Source organism: Trachemys scripta, chromosome 5 (genome assembly GCF_013100865.1).
Source record: "Trachemys scripta elegans isolate TJP31775 chromosome 5, CAS_Tse_1.0, whole genome shotgun sequence".
In the NCBI taxonomy this organism is placed as follows: domain Eukaryota; kingdom Metazoa; phylum Chordata; order Testudines; family Emydidae; genus Trachemys; species Trachemys scripta.
This window is the reverse complement of record NC_048302.1, coordinates 50,773,711-50,795,878: the sequence shown is the minus strand read 5'-3', so window position 1 is coordinate 50,795,878 and position 22,168 is coordinate 50,773,711. Positions and strand designations below refer to the sequence as shown.

General features: G+C 43.9%; 1 protein-coding gene across 3 annotated transcripts in view; it reads left to right on the top strand.

Moving 5' to 3' along the window:
- The window catches only part of MGAT4D (MGAT4 family member D), a 95,970-nt gene that overhangs the window by 39,912 nt on the left and 33,890 nt on the right, over nucleotides 1-22,168 (top strand). For all 3 annotated transcript variants that reach the window (XM_034772758.1, XM_034772757.1, XM_034772756.1), the window contains 4 exons: nucleotides 4,037-4,177; nucleotides 15,203-15,336; nucleotides 18,110-18,156; nucleotides 21,274-21,387. In XM_034772758.1, the coding sequence (XP_034628649.1) occupies nucleotides 4,037-4,177; nucleotides 15,203-15,336; nucleotides 18,110-18,156; nucleotides 21,274-21,387 (436 nt within the window). The remainder of the gene's footprint in view (nucleotides 1-4,036; nucleotides 4,178-15,202; nucleotides 15,337-18,109; nucleotides 18,157-21,273; nucleotides 21,388-22,168) is intronic.

The following is a 22,168-nucleotide window of genomic DNA, read 5'->3' as shown; positions in this document are numbered from 1 at the left end:
AGCACCGCCGGAACCCCCTTCCAGTGCCGCGCCCGCGCCGCCGCCTCGCCGAGCCCCGTGCAACCGGAGCCCACCCCCCCAGCGCTGCACCGCCGGAGCGCCCCCCCGCCGAATGCCGCGCCGCGCTCCCCCCCGCCGCCCCTTACCAGGTGCTGCCCCAAGCATGTGCTTGGGTGCCTGGTGCCTGGAGCCGGCCCTGCTCCCAGTTTCTGGCAAGGAACGGGTAGGGGAGAAGCTGTGGGTGACTTCCCCAGGCTCCTGGCGGGGAATAGAAAGCCCGGGAGGTGGGGGGGCGCCAGCCTGCCAGGAGTCCAGGAGGCAGTGGGGCAGCCAGGCTCCCGTCAGAGAGCTGCCAGCAGAGCTGAGAGACGGGCTATCAGCTCCCCATGCTGACCCTCTTAGGTCAGTGAAAGCAGTTCTGGTGAGGACACACACTGTCAATCCAAGGAGGGTACAGTGGATATGCACCACCGCAGTAATTACTGCTGTGGCTATAAATCGACCTAATATAGGTTGACTTAAGTTTGTAGTGTAGACATACTCACAGTGGTACTAATTACTGTGAATGTACATTGGTTAACTTCAGAGGGAAATGGCCAGTGCACATTTTACTTGTATGTCAGTCATGATAATTATGGGTATGAATTTGTCTGTACCCATTGCTGGAAAGCATTTTGAAATCCTTTTGGATGAAAAGTGATGTATAAATGTAAGCCACTGTAATATCTTAATATGGCCTATGTGCTTTCACAAGTATCTAGCAATTATTTTTTGTTTCAGGTATCCATTTTATGAAATTCTGCAATTAAAGGAACTCATTGTGAAGCACAATGAGATTCATACCATGTAATAACTGCTTTTCAAGAACTACAAGCATCAAGTGCTTATATTATTGCATTATGACCAGAAGTGTTAGGCATGAGTCTGCTCATTCCTATTTTTATTTCTGGCATATAATTTTGCTTCCCTTTTCACTTTGTGCCATTCTTTCCTTCCCTTTCTAACAGCTTACCTTTCTTTATTATTATTTCTTAAATTACCCAGAAAGTCAACATTAAAGAGAGAGGTAAAACAACCTCTGAAGATTAATCAAGCCACATTGTTGATATGTTTGACTTTGAATCTTCTTCTTCGTAGCAGGGAGATGTCCTTCTCAGAAACCCTTTGACTATCAAAACAAATGATAGGTTTCAGAGTAGCAGCCGTGTTAGTCTGTATCCGCAAAAAGAACAGGAGTACTTGTGGCACCTTAGAGACTAACAAATTTATTTGTTTGTTTTTTTTAAGAGGAAAATTTGAAATGGGTTAACTTTTAACACACAGACCTTTCAAAAGGGAGGGTATATTCAAACATTAGAATAAAAGTTTTGGAACATTATGCTCCTGTCAAAAAACCTAAAGAATCTTGGACCAAGGCTTGGGGCTCAGTTCCATCAAGCTCAGACTTGGTGGAGCTCCAGGAGGTAGGGGAGAGAAAGGTGACTAATTTATGACATACCAGCAATGATTTGCAAAGCACAACAAACTCTAGCCCCATCTATCACTTCTCCAACATGGCATATATATGGCTATTCTGGCTCTATGATGGTGTGACGGGGTGTATATACCCTGTTAAAGGTTAAACAAGTTAAAGGACTGCTGGGAGCTGAGTCAGCCCAGCACTGTGACACCTGAAACAGGTGCTGGACTTTGAAACATGATCTAAAAAAGTGGCTGGCTGGGAGGAAGAGCAGACTTTCAGCTCTCACTGTGGGTGGGAAGGTTGGCTGGGGCCAGGAACTCAGGAATGGTTACCTATGAGAGCCCTCCCCCACTCCCCTTAGGGTTTGGAAGAGTTGTGTTTATTTTGGACTTTGGGTACTCTGGAAGGGATGGAACTTTTATCTGACCTAGCTGGAGGGCCAGGTCACCTTAACCTGAAAGCTGTTGGCTCAAGGCCAGGATGGAAACAGAGGCAGAGCCACTGCTCCACTACACCACACCATATGAGGGCATGCAGGAAGGGTGTGTAGCCACTGATGGGTTTGTGCAACTTGGAGATTACCCAGTACCATCAGAACTCCAGTTTTCTGGGTGTTTTGCACAGTCTGAAAAGTATAAAATCTCTAGAAGCAGGGCTGAGGATATGGCCCCTGAAGTCTTCTCAGTCCTTTCTCAGGCAAATCAGAGGAGTTTTGCTCTCTTTCAGGCCTATATATGTGCTTGTTCTCATATATACCTACATGAGCATGGGTAGTTCCAGGGACAGGGAGGGAATGACACAGGCAGAATTCTCATATAATGTACATAGGAGTTTGACCTGTGTCAAGACAGCAGAAATAAGCCCTGGTAAAGTTAAGTTTTATGATGATTTCTTGCTAGCTGCTTAGCAGGTACACATTTGAGTGAAAAAGATCTTTTGCTGCTCATGTGCCTTTCTTAAAACAAAACAAAGAGCAAGGTCTTTCATTTAGTCCTATCAAATATTTATTAGTTTACCTAATGGTATCCATCATCTTTGCGCATTGGGTGCCTTCTATTAATTACTGGTAAGTGGAAAATATTTTTGTTTCACCAGTTTAATTGACCTCTGAATGATTTTAGGAACAGGCTGTATAGGTTTTTAGTAGCTTTTCTACTCCTATATTTTAGCAATTTTCTAGCATTTATTCTGAATAATGTATCACAAAACTGGAGCCCATAGAAATGTAATATTTATATCTAGACAGCTAAAGTTAGCAAATGACAATTATCGACTTCAGTTGATTGTATTTGATAATTTTGGATTATTTTTATAAATTCACATTTGGATTATTTCAACATTGGTAAGTATTTTAATTAAATGGCACTTCCCCCTCCTTTTTAAATTCTGACGACTCAAGAGTAAATAAGTGCTACATATTACTCTTCACTACTGCAGCTTTTGTTTGCTCAATATCTGTTTAAAGGTCATGGTCCCATTGTCCTTGTAAACAATGGGAGTTTTAACTGTATAAGGACATCCGATTCAGGCCCTTCATGTGCTCAGTGAAAAACTCCATGTATTGCATTCCAAGAGAGCAGGTTCACCATTTGCCTGCTGGGAAACACTGAAAGTTATGGATTAGGAATTACTGATATTAATGATATTTCTTGTTTATTTACAACTGACAAAAATTATCCTCTCCAATTGTTTGTTACACCCACTTGTTGGCTCTTTTCTCAAATGAGGCCTAATCCTACAACTGTTTATGCATAAGTAGAGCACCTACAGAGCCTCACTGAAATCAGTGGACCTGTGTATGGATGCAGGAGTCTGCCTATGTGCAAGCAGCTGCTGGACTGGGGCATTTAACAGTAAGATCTCTGGTCAGCGAATCTCTTACTATGTTTTTTGTAGAAATCCTAATACAGTAGGATCCCAATATGATTGGGACTTCTGGGTGCTACTGTAATACAAATTAGAGCTGGTCAGAAAATTAATTTTCCATCCTGCAAAAAAAAAAAATCATTTAAAAAAATGATTTGGGTCAGCTGAAACAAAACATTTTGATACACATGAAGTGTTTCAATGTTGACATTTTAATTTTTTATATAAAATTAAATGTCAAAATGAGAAATCAAACCTTTTTGTTCCAAAAATATCAAACCAGGGCACTTTGACAATTTCAAAACAATTTTTGCAATTTTTCCTAATTTTTCTTAAATCCGTATAATTTTATGAAAAATTTTGGTTTTGTTGAAATGGCATTTTCTGACAGCAAATTGTTCTGAGGAAATGTTTCTGACCAACTGTAATACAAACATATCATAATAATAATAATCTCATTTGGGGCCTGTTCCTGCAGAGACTTTGGGAAACTTATTTTTGATTGAAGGAACTGCTCTTTAACTTCTGCAATCAACAGTAAATCTAATCATTCATCACCATGAAGAAGAATTGATTTGACCTACAGTAATCTCTGATAAAATGGCTCTGATTTAATAAGCTTGCATTTGTAATATGCTATACTTTTATTTGAGGGAAAATATTTGTCAGAATAATGACCTCAGTCCTCTTCTGTTTTTGTTTTTTAAGATGCTATGAAGTGGAAAGTGTTAAATCTCACCAGCAAACTCCCTTTGCATCTTACAAACATACACTATTACCTACCTCACCTCCGGGAGCATGAAAACAGCCTTTACCCAAATGTTGTCATTGGACAAGGGAGAACTGGAGGTGAGAGCTAAAATGTAATATTTGGTGGCATTTTTCTTTTCGCTCTGAAGAGACATACAAGGTTTGTGGTTTCAAAATTTGGCCTATTAATATATATTTTTATCTTTATTATACCTGTTTGAAAATACCACTTAATGCTTTACAGTAGTTCAGTACGTGTTTTTTCTGAAAATAAGTTCTAACAGCCTAGCAACTAACTGTACAGTTGCAAACTTCTCTGTGCATGTACTCGGTAGAAAAAACATTGGGGAAATATATGTATTCAGACCTCAGAGGTTATTATAGTAATATAGTAATATAAAAGTTATTAAATATAATTTGTCTGTGACCATGGAAATTGTTCTTAACTATTTTCAGGGTTTTCATTTAAATTTAGAATCAGTGTTTTTATTTAAGGAGCCCTTAAATTTAAGCTGTGCAAATTTACAGTACATTTTTTTGCAGGTGCAAAAAGAAGCAAAAGGGAAACTTAAAGGTGTGATTGAAAATCCACTCCCCCTCCAAAAAAACAACAACAACTAAACATGAAGAAAATAGTTCATTATCTTTTCTTAGGGAATTTCAGTAATTTTACTTCATACCTGACATCTACAATTTGTCAGAAATTGTTTTTAGTTGTGTATTATTTGAAGCTTCATGATCACATTGTCCAGAGTGAGCATGGTGATAAAAGTAATGAAGGCTTAATTTACATCAGTAACTATTCAAACTTTTAAATTGTTCTCTCAAAAAATTTTCAAACATACATTTTTCTTACTAGGCTAGGAAGGTTATTCTCTTAGAATATTAATGCTTATATCATAAAAATCCTATGGGACTCATTATTCTGTTGTACCCTTCTTAGAGGAAGCAGGACAACAGCTTGCTTTTCTTAAAACTTAACTAAAAAGTGTACTTTTGATTCCCATTTCCTGCCACTCCTCCATCAACTTTTCCCATATCCCTCCTGACTATAGTATCTGGGTGGCATGCATAGGAGGTTGCATAGTACCATTTTCTCCTTCACCAGATGTCAGGAGGTTGTCTTCCCTTCCAGATATACCTCAGTGATCTTACCTCAAAACAATCTATTATTCAAATGTTTTAATTCAAACAAACACAAGATCTATTAAAAACAGAGAAAAAAGTCAAATCCACACCAGCTCTGGGCCAGGACTCCAAGGGTGAGGTCCTTCTGCAACCTTGAACAGACCACCTCAGATATACCTTTCCTCCCATTCCACTGATACCAGAAGTTCTAAGAAAAATTTGCCATGACAAAGCTTGGGTCACTCTCATTGTGCAGAACTGGCCCAGACAATTTTGGTTTTCAGACCTTCAGGGGATCTCAACCCATCTCAACCAAAAGCATCGGATCCTTTCCAGATCATCTGAATCAAGAGAACAGCAAGGCTAGACATCGCAACCCAGGCCCTTTTTTCATGGCCTGGTATTTGGGTGGGCATCAGATTTAGAGCATTCATTTTTAAAGGCCTGAACAGCAATCTGTTCTTAATCAAAGCAAAAGGGCATCCACCAGAAAATGATATCTGGCAAAATGGAGACATTTCTCCACATGGTCACAACAGAACCAATTATCTGCACAATCTGTGGGAACTCTTATTTTAGATTACCTACTCACTGTCAAGATGTTGGGTCTTTCCATTAGTGCACTGTGGGTACACCTTGCAGCAGTCATCAATTTCCATTCTTAAGGATGCTGTTTTTACTCATCCAACAACAACCAGATTCCTGAAGGGTCTCATTAGAACTTTCTCACTGATGGTGAAACCAACACCACAATGGGATCTTAATCTTGTTCTTTCAGTACTTACCAGACCTCCCTTTGAACCGCTAGCCACTTGCTCCATGTCCTGCACCTCCATGAAAGTCACTTAATTGCCATCACATCAGCCAGAAAAGTGAGTGAACTGGGAGTGCTTATGGCAGATCTGCCACATACCACGTTTCATAAGGAGAAGGTTTCCCTTTGCCTCCATCCAAAATTCATCCCTAAGTTAATTCCTGAGTTTCATATGAATCAGTCTATTCACTTACCAGTATTCTTTCTAAAACCTCATGCTTTCGATGCTTCTCTTTACATCTGAGGGTCTTTGGCATTCTTTCTGCAGATGACAAAAAGAATCAGGAAAATGCCTAGACTATTTGTTGCTTTAGTGAAATGATCTAAAGGACAAGCATTATCTGCTCAGATCCACTCTAAGGCCTGGTCTACACTACGGGTTTAGGTCGACTAAACTAACAGCAGCGTTAAACCGAATTAAGCCTGGACACGTCCACACAACGAGGCCCTTTCTTTCGACTTAAAGGGCCCTTTAAACCGGTTTCTTTACACCACCTCCGACGAGGGGATTAGCGATAAAACCGGCCTTTGCGGGTCGGAATTGGGGTAGTGTGGACGGAATTCGATGTTATTGGCCTCCGGGAGCTATCCCACAGTGCTTCATTGTGACCGCTCTGGACAGCGCTCTCAACTCAGATGCACTGACCAGGTAGACAGGAAAAGACCCGCGAAGGTTTGAATTTCATTTCCTGTTTGCCCAGCGTGGAGAGCACAGGTGACCACGCAGAGCTCATCAGCACAGGTAACCGTCATGGAGTCCTCCCAGGATCGCAAAAGAGCTCCAGCATGGACCGAACGGGAGGTACGAGATCTGCTCGCCATATGGGGAGATGAAGCAGTGATAGCTGAACTCCGTAGCAGTAAAAGAAATGGAAAAGTATTAGAAAAGATCTCCAAGGCCATGAAGGACCGAGGCCATAACAGGGACACACAGCAGTGCCGCGTGAAAATTAAGGAGCTACGGCAAGCCTACCACAAAGCCAGAGAAGCAAACGGAAGGTCCGGGGCAGAGCCGCAAACTTGCCGCTACTACGCGGAGCTGCATGCGATCGTAGGGGGTGCAGCCACCACTACCCCAACCGTGTGCTATGACTCTCTCACTGGAGAAACACACAGGGAAGACGGTTCGGGGAACGAGGAAGATGACGATGGAGGTACTGTAGGTAGCTCACAGCAGCAAGGAAGCGGAGAAACCGGTTTCCCCAACAGCCAGGATATGTTTGTGACACTGGACCTGGAACCAGTAACCCCCGAACTCACCCAAGACCCTCAGGGCACACAGGAGACCTCTGGTGAGTGTAACTTTGTAAATATTTGTAAACATTACAAAAAAAAAGCAAGCAAGTCTGTTAACGTGTATGGGGATGGAGCGGAAATCCTCCAGGGACATCTCCAGAAAGCTCTCCTGGTTGAAATGGGGTGATTTTATTAAGGGGGACATTCAGAGGCGCCCGTTCCTGCTATTCGGACCAGAAATGTTCCCCGCTGTTAACCACGCGGTGGGGGGGAGGGGTGAAGTGATCATCCCAGAGAATCGTGTGTGTGTGTGTGGGGGGGGGGGGGGTGGTTTACTTGTGTTTGTGCCGCATGTTAACCGGGAAACCGCAGCCCCCTCCTTTTACATTGAAACCCCATTTTAAATGGACAACCCAATTCATCCTTGAGATGGGAAATGCGCTGCTGTTTGCAACCTTTCCCGCATGTTAAGAAGGTTAAATAAGTCAAAACACTGTGGCCTACGATGGCTGCCTGCAAGCCGAAATATGCGACCTTGTAATGAAAGAGTGTACCCATTATTCCCTAAAATGTGTCTTTTTTAACCACCTCTCCCTTCTCCTCCACCAGCTGCAAATGTTTCTCCTTCGCAGAGGCTCGTGAACATTAGAAAGAGAAAACGTAAGACGAGGGACGAGATGTTCACGGAGCTGCAGATGTCCTCCCACGCTGATAGAGCACAGCAGAATGCGTGGAGGCAGTCAATGTCGGAGATGAGAAAAGCCCAACATGAACGAGAGGAGAGGTGGCGGGCTGAAGACGATAGGTGGCGTCAGCTTGCAGACAGACGGCAAGAGGCAATGCTCCGTCTGCTGGAGCATCAAAGTGATATGCTCGAGCGTATGGTTGAGTTGCAGGAAAGGCAGCAGGAGCAGAGACCGCCGCTACAGCCCCTGTGTAACCAACAGCCCTCCTCCCCAAGTTCCATAGCCTCGTCACCCAGACGCCCAAGAACACGGTGGGGGGGCCTCCGTCCACCCAGTCACTCCACCCCAGATGATCGCCCAAGCATCAGAAGGCTGGGCTTCAATAAGAGTTAAAGTTTTAAAATGCAGTGTGTCCTTTTCCATCCCTCCTCCCCCACCCATCCCTGCTACCTTGGCAATTATCCCCCTACCTCTGTAAGGAACTAATAAAGAATGCATGAATGTGAAAAAACAATGACTTTATTGCCTCTGCAAGCAGGAGGGGAGGGGAGGGGGTGGGGTGGGGTGGTTGGTTTACAGGGAAGTAGAGTGAACCGGGTCGGGGGGGGGGTTGGAGGGTTCATCAAGGAGAAACAAACAGAAGTTTCACACAGTAGCCTGGCCAGTCACAAAACTCGTTTTCAAAGCTTCTCTGATGCGCACCGCGCCCTGCTGTGCTCCTCTAACCGCCCTGGTGTCTGGCTGCGCGTAATCAGCGGCCAGGCGAGTTGCCTCAACCTCCCACCCCGCCATAAATGTCTCCCCCTTACTCTCACAGATATTGTGGAGCGCACAGCAAGCAGCAATAACAATGGGGATATTCTTTTCGCTGAGGTCTGAGCGAGTCAGTAAGCTGCGCCAGCGCGCTTTTAAACGTCCAAATGCACATTCCACCACCATTCAGCACTTGCTCAGCCTGTAGTTGAACAGGTCCTGACTCCTGTCCAGGCTGCCTGTGTATGGCTTCATGAGCCATGGCATTAAGGGGTAGGCTGGGTCCCCAAGGATCACGATAGGCATTTCAACATCCCCAATGGTCACTTTCTGGTCCGGGAAGAAAGTCCCTTCCTCCAGCTTTCGAAACAGAGCAGAGTTCCTGAAGACGCGAGCATCATGTACCTTTCCCGGCCATCCCACGTTGATGTTGGTGAAACGTCCCTTGTGATCCACCAGGGCTTGCAGCAGCATTGAAAAGTACCCCTTGCGGTTTATGTAGTCGGTGGCTTGGTGCTCCGGTGACAAGATAGGGATATGGGTTCCGTCTATGGCCCCGCCACAGTTTGGGAATCCCATTTCAGCAAAACCATCCACTATTGATTGCACGTTGCCCAGAGTCACTACCCTTGCTATCACCAGGTCTTTCATTGCCCTGGCAAATTGGATCACAGCAGCCCCCACAGTAGATTTGCCCACTCCAAATTGATTTCCGACTGACCGGTAGCTGTCTGGCGTTGCAAGCTTCCACAGGGCTATTGCCACTCGCTTCTCAACTGTGAGGGCTGCTCTCATCTTGGTATCCTGGCGTTTCAGGGCAGGGGAAAGCAAGTCACAAAGTTCCATGAAAGTGCCCTTACGCATGCGAAAGTTTCGCAGCCACTGGGAATCGTCCCATACCTGCAGCACGATGCGGTCCCACCAGTCTGTGCTTGTTTCCCAGGCCCAGAATCGGCGTTCCACGGTATCAACCTGCCCCAGTAACACCATGATTTCCACATTGCTGGGGCCTGTGCCTTGTGAGAGGTCTATGGCCATGTCAATTTCCTCATCACTCTCGTCGCCGCACTGCAATCGCCTCCTCGCCTGGTCCGGGTTTCGCCTTGGCATGTTCTGGCTCTGCATGTACTCCAGGACAATGCGCGTGGTGTTCATAGTGCTCATAATTGCCGCGGTGATCTGAGCGGGCTCCATGATCCCAGTGCTAGCTATGGCGCCTGGTCAGAAAAAAGGCGCGAAAGTAGTATCTGATGGACCAGGAGAAGGAGGGCGGGAGGGAGGGAGGGCCGAGTGACGACATGGCGTACAGGTACAGGAACAGGGAGAAACACAAACAACTGTCACACAGAATGGTCCCCCCAAAGATTAAACTGGAAACCCTGGGCTTAGCAGGCCGTTGATTTCACGGAGGAAGGGGAAGCAAATGAACACAGAACAAATCTATTTTTTACATCTTAAGGTGGCAGCCGACGCTGCAGCATGAGTGACAGCCATACCAGTATGACGATGATGGGTACCAATCATAATATGCCATCATCTGCCAAAAGGCAAGGGGCTGCTGCTGTGTAGCAATGCAGCCCCACGTCTGCCAGCCCCACGTCCGCCAGCACCCAGCATCGCCCTCGGCCTCTTCTGGGTGCTTAGCAGACAATATTGGGCAATTGGCAGAAAATAGTATATTATGACTGGTAACCGTCATCATCGAAACAGTAGCATGTCTGCCCAGGTGGCCATGATTGACAGCCATACCAGTACGACGACGACGGGTACCAGTCATAATATACCATCGCCTGCAAGGGGCTGGTGCAATGCAGCACTACGGCTGCCAGCCCCACGGCTATCACTCATGCTACACCGTCTACCGCCAAAAGGCAGTTAGCAGCTGCTGCTGTGTAGCAATGCAGTCCCACGTCTGCCGGCACCCAGAGGACATATGGTGACGGTGAGCTCAGCTGAGCTGAGCGGGCTCCATGCTTGCCGTGGTATGTTGTCTGCACAGGTAACCCAGGTAAAAAGGCGCGAATCTATTGTCTGCCGTTGCTGTGACGAGGGGGGAGGGGCCTGACGACATGTACCCAGAACCGCCCGCGACACTGTTTTGCATCATCTGGGCATTGGGATCTCAACCCAGAATTCAAAGAAAAGGCGCGAACCGCTTCTCGGCTCGAGCTGTGGCGCAAACGTAGTATCTGACGGCCTAGGGGAAGGAGGGAGGGGGGCCGAGTGACGACATGGCGTACAGGCACAGGGAATTAAAATAAAGAACGGTGGCTGTGCATCAGGGAGAGACACAAACAACTGTCACAGACTGGTCCCCCCCAAAGATTAAACTGAAAACCCTGGGTTTAGCAGGCCGTTGATTTGACGGAGGGAGGGGGAAGCAAATGAATACAGAGAAAATCTATTTTTTACATCTTAAGACGACGGTGCAGCGTGACTGATAGCCCTCGGCATCTTTCTGGGTGCTTGGCAGCAAATACTGGGCGGTGTATGACGATGGTCTTCAGGCCTATTGTACGAGCTGCTGCTCAGGGAAGACTCTGCTAACGTGCGATGAACCGACTTGTAATAGGCCGGCTAACAGTCATAATACACCATTTACTGCCAAAAGGCAAGCCCCACGGCTGCCAGCACCCAGATCGCCGATGAAGGCTACCAGTCTACTGCACCGTCTACCGCCAAAAGGCAGTTAGCAGCTGCTGCTGTGTAGCAATGCAGTCCCACGTCTGCCGGCACCCAGAGGACATATGGTGATGGTGAGCTCAGCTGTGCTGAGCGGGCTCCATGTTGTCTGCACAGGTAACCCAGGTAACCCAGATAAAAAGGCGCGAATCTATTGTCTGCCGTTGCTGTGACGGGGGAGGGAGGGGCCTGACGACATGTACCCAGAACCGCCCGCGACACTGTTTTGCATCATCCGGGCATTGGGATCTCAACCCAGAATTCCAAGGGGCGGCAGAGACTGCGGGAACTGTGGGATAGCTGTGGGATAGCTACCCATAGTGCAATGCTCCGGAAGTCGACGCTAGCCTCGTACTGTGGACGCGGTCTGCCGACTAGAGCACCTAGAGCATTTTATTGTGTGGACATACACAATCGGCTGTATACAACCGATTTCAATAAAACCGGCTTCTATAAATTCGAACTAATTTCGTAGTGTAGACATACCCTCAGTGGATCTCTGTCTGCATTGTTCTTTATCAACTGGTGCATATTTCTGCTGTAGATGAGGTGAGAACCCATTCTGCTAAAGCACAAGCAACTTCTACAGCATCTCTTTGAGAGATACCTACACTGGACATCTGTAGGGTGGCTATCTGGAACATTAGCCATAATTTTATGAAACATTACACATTAGTCCAAGCCTCTTCTTATGCAAGCAATTGTGGGGACAGCAGTATTACAGACTGCTATGCCAACTGCATCCTCACACCTCCCTCCTGTTTGACTATCATTCATATGTGGAATACACATAGGGACCGGCACTGGAAGATGGAATGGAGGTTACTTACTGTAACTGGAAATTCTTGGAGATGTGTGATCCCTATCTGTATTCCACTGCCAGCCTTCCTTGCCCTGTGCTTCAGACTATGACTAGATTTGTGGTAAGAAGAAGAAATGGAGCAGAATCAGTCCACACTGCCCCTTATACTCTCAGTTTGGAGCAAGAAGAGAATGATTACGCGGGTGTGGATTGACAGACACTACTTGCTAGAAATCTCTGATCTGAGGCAGGTAGTACACACATGTACCCACGTGTGGAATACAGATAGGGACCATTCATCTTAAAGAACGTCCAGTAACAGAACCTCTATTTTTTCAAGATACTGTACACATGTATTCCATGACCCGTCCTCTATCCCCACTACTACAGAAGCATCAGGAGTCAAGCGGTGAAGCAACCAAGGTGCAGTTGGACTGGCCTGCTCTCAGTGTCCTCAGTTGGAGGTAAAAGGATAGTTGGGCGCATGTGCCCCAGTGGCTGATCTACCAACACCAAACTGGCTAGCTGCTGACTGGAAGCAATCAGGAGTGACGAACTTCCAGATGATGATGGCAACATGATTCTTCATGCTCAAGGGGACTCTCATGTTGGTCTTCTGCCACTGCAGTTCTAAAGTGAGCTCTGTGCAGATTCCTAGGAAAGATGCTGTGATAGAGCCTTCAGTGGTTAGGTGGCCTAGTGGCTAGATCGTTGATCAGAGGGGTTGGAGGGAGAACCAGACCCTCTCCAGGGCCCTGTGTAGTCCAACCCCTAAGCAGGGAAGACAGGTCTTCCTCCTGGCCGGGTGAGGATAGAGAATTCAAGATACATTTCCCTAGGCTACTTCCTATTAAAGTCTCTTTAGTCTGGGGTGTGGCCCCGCTAGTTCAATTCCCCGCTTAGCTGCAGGCTCCTCTTGGTAGGGGAAGGCTTACTTGCCTCCAGTGGGTGCGTTGGCTAGCAAGTCGCTGATCTGTCCCTTCAGGCAGCCAAACAGAGAGCTCCTGCCTCCTCACCAGTCAGCCCCCAATTGAGCCAGGCTCCCTTCTTTTCTTCCCCCTCCATGTCTGGCATTAGCTGCAGGTGTAGAGGGGCGGGGCTAGCTCAGCCCACAGGTTTTCTTGAACTCCTGCTGTGCAAGGTAGCAGTTTCTCTGCTCCTTCACAGTTGCCTTTGTCATTCTGACGTTCTGCTGGTACTGTGGGTCATCTCAGTTCTGCATCATAGCCCTCTGCACCAGTAACTACTAGTTGGCCAAGTCCAGAAGCAGGACTCCACTGAGTAAATCTGCTCAAGAGAAATGCTCTGCAGAAGTAGTTACTCAACTTCCTCCTCATTCATTACTATTAGCTATATTGCTGCAGCATTGTGGCACTCTGTGCCTCAAAGCAACACCCTGAAACCCCCATATTCACCACTGTCATATAATTATGATATGTTTTGTACAAAGTATGCCTTGTAAGGTATCATTTTAAAGAATGGACGGAATGCCGCCCTTTAGCATGTGCTGTCCCAGGCATGTGCTTCCTCCGCTGGTGCCTGGAGCCGGCCCTGCTTGATTCAAATCTTGTTTAGTTTATAGAACTCACATTGCAAATTTACTTAGGTAACCAACTTTGATCTCTACACTTACTACTTATAGGGCTAGTCTACGCTACCACGCTATATTGGCGCAGCTGCACTGATGCAGCTGCGTTGCTGCAGCGTGTCTGATGAAGATGTACTATGCAGATGGGAGAGTGCTCTCCTGCTGACATAGTGTGGTGCGGACACCCCTGAGTGACGTAATTTACATCAATTTAAGCGGTAGTGTAGACAAGCCCTTAATCACTTAAAATCAATCTTTCAGTAGTTAATATTTTACCTAAAACAGTGTGTTTTGGTTGAAGTGCTTGGGAAATCTCAGCTCAGTTTACAAAGGCTAGCGTGTGTCCTCTGCACATTGAGGGAGGGATGGACTAGGTAATGAACTTACACTGGTCAAGCTTCTAACCGGGGGAAGACCATACAGTTCTGGGGTGCAAGGCTGGGGAGCTGGGGGAAATTGGCTGAAGCCTCTCTCTTGTTGGTTCATGAGTGGCTGGGAGACGCATTCATGTAACTCAGTTGGGTGTGTCCCTGTCTATGGATGTCTGTGTACGTGCAGTACTTGCCAGAGGTTTGTAGCTTGCCAACAGCATCACAGTGTGAGAGGGAGCCCAGGTTGGTGGGACAGAGTGCTCAGCAGTCTCACAGTCCAAGCTGCACCCCAGGAGCACTGTGACAAGCATCAACAGCCCTATGAAACAGTAGAGCCAAATGCATCCACCCCCCTGGCTCCAAATGCACAGCCTGATCCTGTTTGCTACATTGTTGTAATGACTGTTATGATTGCAATGTTCACCAGTTTGTCTTCCGTGCTGCTTGACAGCAGTTCTAAAATGGCTCTGGCAAAATTAAAGGGAGTCAGGAAAGGAGTAATGGAGATTTGTTAGATTGAGCCCCCCAAACCCAAAATTTCTGTAGTTTTGGGTAGTCATCCCAGAATGCACCAAAAGAAAAATCAAAGATCAGAGTGCTGAGCAATTCATTCAAACAAGCTTGGAGCTGTGTGGATGCAATGATTATAAAGGAAAGTACCTTAAGCCAAGAAAACAAAATGGTGTAGACACACTTTGGTTGGATATATTTAAATTGTTGCACTCAGAGTGCACAAAGTAGATCAATGTAACATCCCTGTGTAAACATGGTCAGAGTCCTCAAAACTGCTTACAGCTATGTAATGTAGACCCAATGCCTATAGCGTACAAATGAAAATGTCTCCAACCTAATTTATGATCGGGACACACAGTATGTCCCATGCCATATGGCAGTTCGTACTCTGTCAAACCTCTACACAAACATTAACTAGTTGATCAGTCTATTGAAGTTCCTATTTATGATGGTCCCTTTTCTCTGTGTTATTTTCATCATACAAAATTTCAAAAAGTCACTAATAGCCTCTATTTGACTTGAGATTAAATTATTTTAATTTCTGTTTGCAGTCTCCCTGGTGATGGGTATTCCTACTGTGAAAAGGGGAAAACAAAATTATCTGCTGAGCACATTGAACTCTCTCTTCTATGAGATGTCTGCAGAGCAGAAGAATGATTGTGTAGTAGTTATCTTTGTAGCAGAGGTGAGTTAGTATGAACAGGTGTATTTATGTTAATAAAGAGACAATATAGGAATCTATGTCTGTGTATAGTAGTGTATGAATCACTTCCATTTACTGATCATCATTGCTTTTGGAAGGATTTCTCCATGCAATTCAAATTTGGGAAAATATCCCTACTTTTCAATAAAGGACCAATAACATGGTCAAGAGATGGAATTTGCATGGAATCCTATTTAATTAAATGCTGGAAGATGACATATTATATTCCTTTGGAATGATGTTGGCAGTCATAAAATTCCCAAACTTTGTGCCTATTAGGACATGTGTAGTGGTTAGTGCCTTGGTCTTCTTATCTAGAAAATAAGTGTGGGGGAAAAAGATGGTACAGGTAACAACTGTCACATTATATTTACAGGCACTCTTGCTTTGCTTGCAGTCACATCTCCTTCAAATAAAATCATATGAATTCATTTTTGTCTCTTAACGCAAAGTATTCTATTCTGAGAATGAAAGGATTAGAAAACTGTCATCCACAAAAGTCCATAGAACCTGACAAAATATGAGCTTATTACCTTAATTTGAAAGAAATAGAGGTATTTGTCAGCTATTTAGGATTATGAGTATTTTACAAGGTGCTCTGACGCTCTAGCAGATTGCATGTGAAGTGACAGTTTTTCGAAGAAAAGCAAATACTGTGGTTATAAAATCTACAAAACATAAATAGCTCTTGTTTGAAAAAATTAGGCTGTTTCAGGTAAGTGGGAATTTTCCTCTCCCTGAATCTCTTGTTCTTATGGTAAAAGAACTATAGCTACGAAATACACCTAATAAAAGTGCATTATTTAGCAACAACTCCTTGCAGACAGATGGTGGTGGTTGGAGACTCACGTCCGCTCTCACAATCTATCCATCTTTATGCATTCTTTAACTGCTAGTTTCCACTTATTTATTAAATGTAATTATTAAATGTAAAAGAAAGTTTACTCATTTAGTTAACCACATTTATAACTGTTCAAACTATAAATAATACCTAGATCACACTTCACTTTATCAGCTTAAATAGGATCCTGATGTCTCTTTCTGGTCCAGATCACGATGATAGTTTCAATTTACTGGCTTAGTTTCTATTCTAGCTAAATTTACCAATTTCATCTTAAAAAATAAACTCTCTTACAGTGGGATAAGTCCTGATAGAGGGCCTTGTTCTGCAAGGGGTCTCTATTGCAGTGACATAAAGAAGCTACTTATGAGGGGTAGGCAGTAATAGGCCACCCCTGAGGTAAAAGTGTAATACTTGCTGTGAAGGAGAGGTGGCCAGGACAGCTGGGGAGTATACCAATTCAGTTACGCCATGGTGACTCCCGCTGGTGGAGCTCCTATGGCTCCTCAGTGAGAATTAAAGTTGCCTCTTTGGTGGACCCCTATGAGGGCAGAGGCAGAAATACTAGATTCACACTAGATTTAGCCATGACCAATTGACACAGTATTAATTAAAACAATCCCTGCCTATACTGAGTGATAAGTTACATTTAACACCGTTATTTAAGAGGTGTGCAGTTATGTGCTGCATCTCCAAGAGGTGCAGCACACACAGATACAGCCCAGAGGGTAGGAGGCTAAGGTTGCTTTAAGCTCTGCCCCTCCCCCAGCACACTTCCAGTGTAGGAGCTTGTAAGGGGTCCTATGTAAGGCTGTTACAGCAGCTTTGCGTAGAGGAGCTACCTACCAGCCAGCTAAAGATTTTTTTCTTGTCTCTTTATGCCACTGTAGCAATGTATAGGGGCCAGGCCAGAGTAGTGTAGGGTAGGAAGGGTGGAATCCCTCCCCAGGAATCCTCAGGGTCACTTTCTAACTTGGTGTAATTTCCCAATTTCAAAGGGGTGAAGTGGCTTAGGGCACAGTAGCTTTATTAGCTCTTGAAGCTTCTGGGGATCAGGTTCACAAATGCTTGCATCCTGGGTAACTCTAAGTAGTACCCTGTCTGTATGTGGGTAACACAATTGTTGAAGTAGCTTTCTCTTGTCAACCCTCAACAGTTAGGTATTCTTGACTTATTGCTGTTTTAATGTATATCTTGTGATGAAGCTTGGCTATAACTTTTTAAAATAACCAATCCTAAACTGGTAGGATGATCCCTACATCTTCAAAGGGACAACATCTTTAAGTAGTGTTAGATTTTCATTTAGATAAAACCTGAATTTTCCATACTAAAACTGCTAGTTGTATGGGGCAGCAGCAATGAGCAAAATCTGACATTGTAATTTCCAGGCTAAATGCCACTGTTAGTTAAATGAGGAGCAAACTCCTGTTTAAACTTTGGATATGGATAGCCCGAGGCAAGGAAAGTTTGCACAAGTGAATTTTCTCACCAACAACGGGTCAGGTTAATAAAGGTTAGTGATTTTTTGATGATTAATCTAAATGACCTCTTTACTGAGAACAGGATCAGAAGGGCATACTAATTTAGTCCTCACAACTAGAGGCTATAGACAGATTGCCACAGATCTGTGCTCTCTCTCTTACTAAAGTGATGAGAACCTGTATATAGTCCACAGACAAATAATTTACACACAAATGAAGCATCTATGATTTAGAATATACATTCAGATGCCTGGGTAACACACAATATTTAGTTATAGGAACACTGATATAATTACTCTTGCCTAGAATAAAAAAATTAGGCAGTGAAGTGTTTTATGTATATACTTATATCAATTAGACTAGAAGTTAATGAAAATATTAAATTGGGTAAAAAGGAGTGTGTTAGATACTTTTTTGTTCTTTACTTCTTTAGGTGAATGCAGAGTATGTTAACAGTATTGCAGAAAGTGTTAGAACCAGGTAAGTCCTCCCTCAGGACCTATTGTATGGCTAATTGCTTTTCAGTTTTACATGAAAAGTTGTCGCATTTCAACAATGAACTACAAAATTAAAACTTGATGAAATGGTGCCATTACTCACATTTTGTAATTCAGTGATTTTAGGTTGCATTTCTAACCTTTGAGACCTGCGTTAATTTTCTTCAATGTGAGACTGCTTTCCAAGGAATTAATAGTGCAATCAAAAGGACCTTTGTATTCATACACTGTGTCCTCATTGACCTCAGTCCCCTAAAATCTATAGTTATCTGTGCTGAGATCTGTGACATTTTCTAAGTGTCTTTGTTTGATAGTCTGGGTGGCAGTTCTACTTCTTTTTTTAAGGGCCATGGATTTTGGATAGCAATCTGCTTCAGTGAAATGCACTAATTCAGTTGTCTGTATTGCCATTCAATATGAAGTAATTTTAAAAAGACTTTGAAAGACTGAATTCAAGTGTGACTGTTATGAAGAAATACAGTTGAGGCTGAGATTTCACTGTAACATTGCTTGCTGTTATCCTACTCTCTGGTAGATGTTTAGCAACACTTGAAAAACTGAGTCTTTGCTTGAAAGGGACAAGTGCTTTTTTCAAACCCTATCATCACTCAATTCCTAAAGGGCTTGGTCAGATTATGCCCATATGTATGAAACCCCATCCCTCCTGGGGATCTGAACTTAGTTCTAGCAAAATTGATGGGACCTCCCTTTGCGCCCCTGGCAACTTGCTCTCTTCTTCACCTTTCCATGAAGGTATCATTTCTAGTGGCAATTACCTCAGCCAAAAGGGTGGGCGGGTTGTTAGAACCCCCCTACACAGTTTTCCATAAGGATAAAGTTTATCTCTGTCCTCACCCAAAATTTCTCATGAAAGCAGCCTCTGATTTTCATGTTAACCAAGCAATCTGTGTGCCATTGTTCTTTCCAAAACCCCATGCACATAGGGATGAGGAACAGCTTCACTCATTGGATGTGAGAAGGGTTTTAGCTTTCTACATGGATGGGAGTAAATCTTTTAGATCCTCTATGCAGTTGTTTGTAGTGGTTGCAGACAGAGCTAAGGGCCAACCAGTTTCCACTCAGAAAATCTCATACTGGATCCCACTTCATGTGTGTTTGTGTTACCAACTGGCTAATACTATTCTGCCGACTAGAGTGTTTGTGCATTCTATCACTGGACAGGCAGCTTCTGCAGCTTTCTTGGGGCCAGTGCCAATTGTAGATATTTGTAAAGCAGCCACTTGGTCATTAGTCCACAGTTTTGGTTCTCATTATGCCATTGCGCATCAGTCCAGAGATGATGCCAGTTTCGAATGGGTTGTTTTACAATCTCTGTTCAGGTAGATTCTGAACCTACTTATATGTGTGTTTTGCTTCGAGTCACCTACAGTGGAACTGAACAAGTAAAAAACATCTCAAAGAACAGTTTTAGAAAGGAAGATAACCATTTTTTACCAACGAGCAGACCAGTTTGAAGATAACCCTTTATTAAGAATGGAAACTATGCACAGAAATAGGGTGGTAGAACTTTCTGCAACTGTAGCCTGCTACTGTCCTGTTCTACGTTCCTTTGTTTCTGCTCCACAACAGGAAGTGTGTCATAGGAAAGCCAAAGACTTCATGAAGAATGTACATGAAGTGTGACACCTCTACTCTATAGCACATAGCTATTCCCATACAGGATGGGGAATAACTATATCAGTATAAGTCACTTTTATACCAGTTTAATTGCATCCACATTAGGGCTATTACTAGTTTAACTATTTTAGTAAAATGTCTGAACCAAAATGGTTATTCCCGTAAAACTTCCAAGTGTAGACCAAGCCTTAGTATACTTTTCAGTTGAGTTAAGTTTATTCAACTGAGTTAGCTTGATTTTTAAAAACACATATTTTTGCCCATGTAGATATGGTCTGGGATTGAACATGGGGATAGGAACTGCCTGCACAGATCCCTATGCCAGGATTAACACAAGGAATTTTAGGGCTTGTCTACATGGTGAATAATGAGCTGTACAGGAGTGTGATTTCTAAAGTACACTAAAGTGTGTATTAATTGGCTCGTGTAGTGTGCACCAGCAGGTCTAAGGGTTCCCTAGTATGCTTTAACATAGTACTTTTTCAAACAGCACTATATCAAAGCAGATAAGGGAACATTTAGCGCGCACCAGCAGGGTCTACATGGACCAATTAATGTGCTTTAGAAATCACATCCCCTTTGAGTACATTATCCCATTGTGTAGACAAACTCTTAAGTACCTAACTGCCCCTTTAGGCACCAGTGAGATCTTAAAAATGTCCAGTCAGTTACCGCCTAAACCTGTACGTGCTTAAATTCCCTAGGCACCTAAGTTTTTGCCAGTGGGCATGCACAAAACCATCTGAATCCTGACTCCACTGAGCTGCTCAGCATCCTAGCTGATGTCTAAGACGCAGCAGGATTCTCAAACTAGTTGTTCTCCTGCCTGTCTCACCTGTGGGGCCTGATCTCGTAGGGATTCGCAGAGCATGCCAAACAGTCGGGGGAAGCAGATCAAAAAACAAGTGAGAGAGAGAGTGTGTGTATCTGTACACCCATCCCAGGTTACCCAACAGCCTAGTGATTAGGGACCTGACTTGGGAAATCCAGGTTCAAATCCCTGCTCAAAACTGGGCTGAGTAGGTATTTGAAAAACAGGTTTCCCATATCGTAGATGAGTGCTGTAACCTCTGGGCTATTAGTTGTGGTGGAGTGGTCTCTCTCTGTCTGTCTGTCATTTTGTGAGACAGGGCTGACCTGCCTTCAGGAAAGGATTCATGGCTATGAATTCCAAGTGGAGATAATCACCTCCCTTTGACCTGCACTTAGGCACCTAACTACATTTGAAGCATGGGGTACCCTGCTCCTCTCCTCAGCATTTCCTACTGGCTAGCTTAGGTCTTTCTGGCTTCTGAGAATCCCATTCTTAGGTGCCTGACTTTCCCGATGCATTGTATAACTTGGTGCTCAGGATTCCATTGAGCATCAGGGTGCCTAAACGTTAGGCATTGCAATGCTGGCAGTTGCAATGTCTAAGTCCCTTTGTTGATTTAGCCCGTAGTTATTAATCTTTTCTTTACAGCTTCCCTAACGAAGTGCAGTCGGGCGTTATTGAGGTTATTTCCCCTCTTGCTTCCTATTACCCAGACCTCTCCAATCTCAAGGAAACATTTGGAGACTCAAAGGAAAGAGTAAGGTAAGATAGGCTATGTAAAAACTTTCCAATAATTTTGTTCAACAGTAACTTCTTTAAATAGTCCACTGTATTTAAATTGATGAGTTTTGGTGTATTTCAGAGATAAAGCACTGTAAGTTTAAACAGAAGGTCATGAAAATTTATTTAATACAAGTGTAAGTATACAAGTAACAATGCTGTTGTCAGTGTCCATCAACTTCAGAGTGAAAGCTAAACATTCTCCCTGTAGTCCTGCTTCTAAAAATCCAACTGTTTTAAAACTGAATGTATAGTGCCAGATGATGATTTATAAAGATTAGTATGGTATGGTGATAAATGGCCTAACTTTTGTTGTTTTTTATTCTATATAATATAATTAATCATCTTCACTAACGCCTGGTGGTATCATTGGCCCACTTGCTTCAAATTCATTAGCAGGAAACTATAACCTGAAACTGGTTGGTTTACAGAAGCCAATCAGTTTTTTGTAGACCAAAAATAAGTTTAGATTGTCACCAACAACTTTCATGGCTCCACTTTCATGTGCTCAAGAGCAGTGAGCTGCCAGTTTGAAGCAACACAGATGACAGTAGCAGAACAGCAGTGCATGTTGCATACATGAATCAAATCAGGTTGCTTTTTTTTTTTTAATTAAATCCCATTCTTTCTAGAGAGCAAATATATTTGGTACATATGAGTAGAATATTCCTAGTTGCTCCCATCAAGGCCCAAATTCTTAGACTTGCATAGCTATAATTTGTATTTTGCAATTATCCTCAAACCTTTATAAATAAGGCGAGGG